At 36.7% G+C, this 9,071-nt stretch overlaps 1 protein-coding gene across 1 annotated transcript; it reads right to left on the bottom strand.

Moving 5' to 3' along the window:
* Window positions 1-6,914: 6,914 nt before the first annotated feature.
* On the bottom strand, window positions 6,915-8,867 carry LOC131067921 (beta-1,3-galactosyltransferase pvg3). The gene has a single exon (XM_058003083.2). It carries the CDS (start codon window positions 8,694-8,696, stop codon window positions 7,593-7,595), a length of 1,104 nt encoding a protein of 367 aa, XP_057859066.2. The 5' UTR covers window positions 8,697-8,867; the 3' UTR covers window positions 6,915-7,592.
* Between the last annotated feature and the right edge of the window lie 204 nt (window positions 8,868-9,071).

The raw sequence follows: 9,071 nt of genomic DNA, 5'->3' as shown, positions 1-9,071 counted from the left end.
ACTCCCCCTCCCCACTCTCAATGCTTTATAAGTCTATCATTCCTCTTCCAACTCGCCATTAAGAAACGTTGACTTGACATCCATCTAATAGACTTTGAAATCTTTGTAAGCAACATAAGCAATAAATAATCTAACAGCTTCAATTCTAGCCACTGGAGAAAAAGTCTCCTCAAAATCAATTCCTTCCATATGAGAACAACCCTTACAAACAAGTCTTTCTTTATTCCTAACAACTTCACCTGTTTCATCCAATTTATTTTGGAAGACCCACTTAGTACCAATTACATTTTTATCCTTAGGTCTAGGAACAAGAATCCATGTATTATTCTTTCCAATCTAGTTCAATTCTTCTTCCATTGCTTTAACCCAATTTTCATCTTTACATTCTTCACTAACATCTTTAGGTTAAATCTTTGAAATTAAGCTATACTCATCAACAATTCTTCTCCTAGTCATCACACCTTTATTCTTATCTCCTATTATCCAATTTTATGAATGTTTCAACCTTACATACTTGGGAGTCTTAGGATTTTCCTAATTTTTAGACTCTTGAGCCCTTTCTTTAGCATTAGCACTAGTACCTTCTTCTTCATTCTCAAGCTTTTCTAGAATAATTTGAATTTGATTCCAGGTCTGTACTTGCTTTCCTTTGTCTGAACTGACATCTTGATCATTTGAATCATATCTGCAAGATCTGATATGTCTCTCATTTCCTTCATCAACTTTCACATTAGCACTCTTAACTATCTTTCTCAATCTCTTATTATAACACTAGTAGGCCTTGCTCTTAATAGAATAACTGAGAAAGATTCCTTCATCACATCTAGCATCAAACTTCCCTAAATCTTCATCTCTTCTGATATAGCATTTACTTCCAAATATTCTAAAATATCTAATTGTAGGAACATGACCAAATGATAACTCATAAGGAGTCTTACTAGTATCACCTTTGATATGCACCAAGTTAAAAGTGTATACAACAATACTCACAAGTTCTCTCCAATAGATATGTGAAACATTTCTTTCAGTCATTATCATCCTAGCATCTTCCTGAATTGTTCTACTCTTCCTCTCGACAACACCATTTTGATGAGGGGTCTATGGAGCAGATAACTGTCTCTTCACTCCATGCTCTTCACAAAATGCATTAAACTCACCAGAAGTGAATTCACCACCTCTGTTAGATCTCAGACACTTCAGCTTCAATTTAGTCTTGGTCTCGACCATGGCTTTGAAAATATTGAACTTCTCCAAGGCTTCATACTTCTCCCTTAAGAAAGTAACCCACATCATCCTTGAATAGTCATCAATCAGCCACATGAAATACTTGTCTCCTTGAAAGCTTCTTACTCTAGAAGGACCAAACAAATTAGTATGCACAAGATCCAATATTCCTTTAGAACTATATTGTTTTCTTTTGAAAGTAACTCTTGTTTTCTTCCCTAATTGACATTCCTTGCATACTAGATTAGTAGGCTTTACTAACTTAGGAAGATCTCTCACTGCTTGAGTAGAACTTATCTTAACCATGCAATCAAAATTCACATGACACACCCTTCTATACCATAACCAACTTTCATCAATCTGAGCAATCAAAAAACTTTTACCACCAGCATTCAAGTGAAAGATATTACCTTTAGTCTTCGTACCTGAAGCAATCTCAATTTCGGAACCACTCAGGATCTTACATTTTCCATTCTTGAATTGTAAATCATAACCCTTGTCAACCATCTGTCCAACACTCAAAAGATTATTCTTTAGACCTTCAACATATAAGACATAATTAGTGTTATGCTTACCATCAAGAGAAACAAAACCTCTACCATGGATTATGTTAGCTTTGTCATCACCAAATCTTACTACACCACCATCATACTTCTCCATACTCACAAACTTACTCTTATCACTTGTCATATGATGAGAGCAGCCACTGTCAATGACACATTCATCTTTCTCTTCAAATTTAGCAACCAAAGCTTTCTCCTCATTAATGCAACTAGTAGAATCAGTAGGCACTAGATCATCTTCCTTGATAGCAATAAACACCCATTCATCTTTTGAATTTTCCTTATCAGATTCATCATCTATTACACCTTCATCAATAGCATAATAACATTTCTTCTGATATTTAGGCTTGTATGACTTTAATGGCTTCTTAGGAGCTCTTTCTGGACATCTTGAGGAAAAATGTCCTATCTTATTACATGAAAAATATTTAAGAGGTAATTTCCCTTCATACTTACTAGATCCTTTAGGCAATCTTCTGGAAATCATGGCTTCAAGTTCTTCAATCTCTCTCTCTTCTTCTTCAAGTTCTCTCATCTCCTTCTCATATCTGGACACCCTTGTAGAAATTTCTCCCATATCATATTTCTGCTTCCCAAAAACAATATCTTTAAATGCAGATTCTGACTTAGGAAGGGTTTCATCAAATCCGCTCAACTCAAAGGCAACAAGCTTTTCAATCAGCATGTCTCTAGTCACATATGTCACCGTCTGGATTTCCTGAATGGTAGCAACTTTGTGCTTGTAAGCAGGAGGCAAGGATGTCAACACTTTAGCTACAATTTTTTATTCTTCCAATACTTCATTGACACATCTAATATTCAACACAAGCTCATTCACTTTCTGCATAAAAGAGGTAATATTTTCATCTTTTCCCATCTTCAACAACTCATATTTTCCCTTCAATCTCTACAACTTGGCAATCTTCACATGGCTGTCACCTTCATACAAAGTCACCAACTTCTTCCAGATCTCATGAGCAGTCTAAAAATCCATAACATTAGTCATTTCAGAATCAGTTAAGGCACTCAACAATGCTTCCTTAGCTCTAATATTGAATTGAACTTCCTTCATCTCATCCAGAGTTGTAGGACCATTCAGAGGAACATTATAAACATTCTTAGTAATCTTCTAGTAATCTTCACCAATGCATCTCAAGTGACATTCCATTCGGTTTTTCCAAAGAGTGTAATTCATTCCATCAAATATTGGACTATCCTTCTTATAAGCATAGGTTGCCATCCCGGATCACCTCAAGTGGTCAAGCTTCTTTCAGAGGATCTAGGTCTAATACCAATTGTTGGCAACAAGGCAACAAACTGAGAGGGGGGGGGTGAATCAGTTTTCTCACAAACTTAACTTTCACTCAAACACAATTTCAGATCTAATAATAAATAGTGAAAGCATAAATCAACACCACATCAATAACACACATAACACCAAGATTTTTGACGTGAAAAACCTGGTTAAGGGAAAAACCATGGTGGTAACCTATCCACAATGAGATGATACGCTGTTAGGAGTATATGAAATATTACAATGGAGAATGCACATGCATTCAGGCACACTGCCTAGAACTCACTACTCAAACCACATAACAAGAAGGGCTACAACCCTTGGGAAGACTCATTGTCTTACAAAAACATTTGGATTACATCCCGAAGATCATAAACTGATAGAATAGCATCTCCTCATGCTTAGTTACAATTTTGGTTAAGTACACAATCTAATCTGCTCTGCCACATTTCTTAACACTTTCAAAAGATAAAAAAATTTATTCGCACACTTATTCGATCAGACACATTTAGATACACTCGTAGATACCATGCAGATACATTTCTCATATGATTATTACATATATTTATACAAATCATCAACCTATATTTCAAGGTCGGCTCAACACTCATCACAAATTACAAAGCTATAACCATACACGCTACAACATAACATGTAGACCAAATTTTTTTTGGCTAAGACATAGTATGGACCTAAATCAACACCTCGAACACACAACACCTTCAAGAATTATGCCACAAACATCCGCAACATGCTATAATCATTTGGTCGACCAAGAACATCGCATAACATGAACATACTAAGGAAATCATCAATAGCGCACACAACGATCAATGTGGACCATCAACATGGATAGGACATGATCTAGAAACATCCACAAGCATCATGAATTACCACAACAACAACCGCAACATCACCACTTACTAGAATCTCCATCATCATTATATCGAACCTCAAGAACAACAACTATACTGACTATCAAACTGAAGGATTCACTTGTGGACCTCCAAATCATGAACCATCTAAATTCAGGACACATATGAACATCCCAAACACTCTGCCAAATCCGCAAACCAAGATATTGCAACACAGAACAATGCAAAGAAAAATTCAGAACATTGATCAACACTGAACAACAAAAAAACCAACCGCAATACCAGATCCCATAACTCGATCAAATCACCATGCAGACCTCGAAAACTTTAGTTGAATCAACTAGAGATACTTATCTCAAAACTCTTTAATCCGCAACACACTGGCCAAACCAACTTACTTAATATGACTGCAATAATGGAATACATAGGAATATGTTGACATCAATGACAACACATCATTCCAACAAACTTCTCAACAATATCCAACAAATTAGTATTGTTTGGAAACATCATAATAATCTTTTTTCATGAATCAGATAAGAACTTTAAAAAATGACTTATCCTCTTCCTCCATCTTGATTCTTTTTTATGCTAATTGACTCAAAATAAAAATATATGATTGTTCAAGATGAACTTTACGAAAATTACAATAAGGGTTTCACAATTGTTAAAAGTTACAACAAAACACATATAATATTTGTACGAATCGAAAATATGTAGCCCTTGCTTAGATAACATGATTTGATATACTAAATGTTGGGAATTTGATCCCTAATATTGTTGATAGATCTATCGGGATATTTAAGTATATATATTTTTATTAGGGGAAAAATAGGTTTTGAAGGGACCCAAAACCCTTTACAACGAGAAAAAGATAGGAACAGGAAAGCATCAGACAACCATGGGTAAAAAGAACACCCATAAAAAAAAATAACAAAGCTCTAGAAAGAACAACTTGCAGCCAACCAAAAACCATCCCCTACCCAAGAACCATCAATTTTTACATTTAGAATTGCTCTTATGGGATTGGAGAGTCATATCGAAAGAAGGTTTAAAAGACTTAGCTATTTTGCCTTTAACAGAAATCCATCCCCCTTCCACTTGCGCTACCTTAACATGCCAATCCGGCGCACCAAAATCCTGAGAGTGAGAGCCAGTAGCCATTGTCTTAGCCTCACCAGAACCAACGGACAACAAAGGCAAAACCCTAGCATCACCAGTCTGCCTCAGTCCGACAGACACAGCCTCACCAGAACCAGTAGACGGCAAAACCCCAACATCAGCAGGTAAGTCAGCAGATTTGGTAAAAAATAGGAGTACTAGCCAAATCATTATCACCAGAAGAAGCCTCCTGAGTCTCCTTCACACGGGAGAGATCAGGAGACACATGCACAGTTTCAGCAGCCCCACCAAGAGAGACAACTGGAGGGGATGCCACAGGATCCTGTGGTTCCAAAGCAACCACCTTAGAAAAACTCCTAGGTTGATCAGGTAACTTCGACACCGTATAATGTTGTACCAATGCACCTTTCCACCATGTAGCCTTAGTTGCCTTATTCTCAAACCCACAATGCTCAGCAACATGCCCAATTTTAAAACATCTTCTGCAGCGAAAATGAATTCCTTCATAGTCCAAAGATTGGACCCAAGAACCCTTTGAAGAATTAAGTGAAATTTCAGCAGGAAGCCCATTAGAAATATCCAAGTCAACAAGTATGTGGGCAAATGTGGAGTGGAAAATATTAGAGGATTCGGCATCCACCATCAGAAAATCACCAAGGGCATCTCCCACTTCCTCTAAAAGAGAATCATTCCATAAATGAAGTGGGAGATTAGGAAGCTGAACCCAGGTCGGAATCTTATTAAACATTTCAATAGAAGGGTTAAAATCAAAGTGCCAAGGCTTAATCATCAACAAAAATTTATCCTCCCAGCTAAAAAAGTGATCACATAAAATTTTGTCTCTGTCCTAGGCAATATCAAACTTTGCAACAAAAAACCCCTTAGCCATGGGGAAAATATGTACTCTACCGTGATAAGAGGCTCTCAGTGTTCAAATATCCAAGCATGTAGCTGAGGAAGAGAAGGCCAAAATCCCCTAAAGCAGCAGATCACACCATGTAAAGAGAGGATAGAAGAATTATAAACAATTTCCACTGTCGTATCATCTTTCAGATTGATAGATATGGCCTTAGTAACTGGAATGAACCCACCAAATGGTCTAGGTCGTGGCTTCTGAGTCACACCAGGCCACACACCAACAACACTGGGACGGGAGGATACCAGGGAGGAGCCCATCGCACCCAAAGCCCCAACAAGAACATCCAAGGGCTGAGAGGCATCACACTCCCCTTGGACATGAGGATCCACACCAAGCGTCGTCTGAGCATCGCCCTGCACAATCAACACAGTACCAGAGGAGGAAGACTTTGAAATTTTTTGGGTGGTAGACATCGCAGAAATATTTTGTAGTTATTGTCAAGCTATCAAAATTCCTCCTATTTAAGTATATTAATATTGTATGATCAAATACAATTATGTTTGCTATATAATTCAATAAAGCAATAAAATTGAAGAAGGTAACTTAAAAAATACTTAATTTACAAATATAAATGAGATATAAATTATTGTTGGAAATCCTTATTAAAACACCACCAACAAAAGAATATTCACAATTGTATTATTCTAGAAAGTTATATCTAATACAATATGTCTCTTCCCACAATCTTAATCTATAAATTAACGTCCTACAATCTTCAACTAAGACTTCACACCTTTATGATATAACACATCAAACCCATAATCAACTAAGTCAATGTTCCATTTGTATGAGTAGATAGATCTATAATTATATAATAATCTAACTATCCAACAACTCACTTGGAATATTAATAGTCACGAAACCGTCTCATGATTGTACTATGACATAAAATATTATATATAATATGACTTCTTCATATAGATAATAAATACACATAATAATTTTCTGCCCCTTGCTCTTGCTCAAAGGTTATTGGCTACCTTCATCTAAAATGTGCACATCTTTCTCCACTACAACAAATCAATAGTCATGACTTGTGGTGGTAGGGACAAACTTCTAATTGCTTCCAGGTCCTTTTGGTACCTTTGAGTAACCCATTAAACATCACCATGCCTCTAATCATCATCAAATATACTCCAATACATAGTGCAGTTCCACTCATTCATATTGCAATGATGTACTTATACAATCACGTAGTTGTGAGTTCTCTATGACTCGTGATTGGGAACATAGAAACACTAGACTTTCTCAAGTCTCCGTGCTAAACCAAAACACCCTAAATTCACTACAATTTATCATAGATCATCACAACTATATAGCAATCTATGTTCTAACAACTATCAACATGAACTTGAAACAAATTCCACCTTCTTCCACTAGAAATGTTGGTTTATTTATACCTTCCTAGCACAATGTAACTGGCTTGGTCTTCTCACTACTTTGTTTTTGAACTATAAGTGATAGCCCAGTGCATGTGTTTGTTTGTTTGTTTGTTTTAAACTTGATATGAATCTCTACAAATTTTGAAGTGATCCAGAAGTAAAAGTTCGATAAATGAAAGAGAACAGTTCCCCATATACATTCTCCTCAAATTATTACAGATGATACAACTTGGATTCCTTGAGAGGAGATGTAAAATTGAAGTACTTCAGAACCGCAAACCATCTCTCGCTGTCCTTGAGCTTGTGTACAGCAATGGTATCAGGAATGAATTCATGAGAGCACTTGCCATTAGCAAGAGGAAAGTCATACATGGCAGGCTTATTGCTAAACCTATTCTTAGCTTTCTTCCCCTCATTTAACCAAATCCCCACCATCATATCTTCTGGCCCCACTGTATTATTCTTAGCAATTGGAGATTCCTCAATCCATTTCACCAAATCCCATGACAGGGCAAATCCCATACCAGACATATACTTAGCAAAAGGATCCATTTTTTCACAAGGTATAACATAGCCATAGTAAGTGTCATTCCTTGGCAAAGGCTTCAGTGATTCAGCCAACTTATCAATCCTAAAATAAATATCATCATCTGCCTTTATAACATAATCATACTGCAATCCCATCTTTGGCAGACTAGAGAAATAAGCATAAGTCTTACCTTCGTTCATATTCTCTGCACAGTTCAATATAATGATATCATTGTGAGTCATGATCTCCAGAGACACAAGGATTCTTTGATCATCCTTTGTAAGATTGCAGAACACAAATTTCACGTCCACTTTTGCATGGACTGTGGATTGACTTCCATAAACCATACGTAGAAAATGTCTTCTTTGATACTGATCTGCCACTGTTAGGATTCCAATCAGAATACTGAACTCATACCCAGGCTCTGATTCATTGATCTTATCAAACTCGGTGGCTGCAGTAATATTCTCTTTGATATCATTTGTGCAGTTCTGAACTTGATTTGGGCAGCTACAGTTGATGAAGATCTGACTGCCTTGAGAACCCACATAAGTATTCTCATTTTTTCTCAGAAGAAATGATGCAGAGGATGAATTGAGATTACTTGCATTAGGATTATACTGCAATAATCTGCCAAAACTAGAAGGGCTTTTAACTATTTGCCTGAATTCTGATACATTGACTAAGGCTATTAAGAAGACAAGCACTGTAAATAGACATAGCAGTCCTGTTCTTGCAACTGAGTCAGGGGAAAAAGAATAAGAACAGGATTTTCCAGTGTTCTTCATGAATCCTCTCACAAAAAGCCCAAGCAAGAAATCGTTATGAGGCTGTTACAGGGCAAATGGATCCAAGAAATGGCATAAAGCCACTTTTTCTTAGAAATGGGGTTTTCTGCAACTAAGGGAATAAGAACTATCATTGAACTGGCAAAGAGTTTGGGCTTTTGTAAACGTGTATAGTCCTGCATGCTTTCATCACCTCTTCCCCATGCTGTTGCTACGGCTTTGCTTACAGAATCAGATTACTTATGCTTCTCTTTCAAGCAAATGCGCCACCCTAACTTACTGGGAATTTGAAGCTCCACATGTGAGTTCTGTTATCTTTTAACATTTGTTAGATTTAGAGAATAGTATTCCTCAGAAGTAGAGAGATACCCACAA

This window comes from Cryptomeria japonica, chromosome 6, assembly GCF_030272615.1.
Source record: "Cryptomeria japonica chromosome 6, Sugi_1.0, whole genome shotgun sequence".
NCBI lineage: Eukaryota > Viridiplantae > Streptophyta > Pinopsida > Cupressales > Cupressaceae > Cryptomeria > Cryptomeria japonica.
This window is presented reverse-complemented; position numbering and strand designations above follow the sequence as displayed.

What these genes read in the sequence shown, in the direction of transcription:
- LOC131067921 (XM_058003083.2), bottom strand. Translation starts at nt 8,696, where the DNA reads ATGAAGAACACTGGAAAATCCTGTTCTTATTCTTTTTCCCCTGACTCA.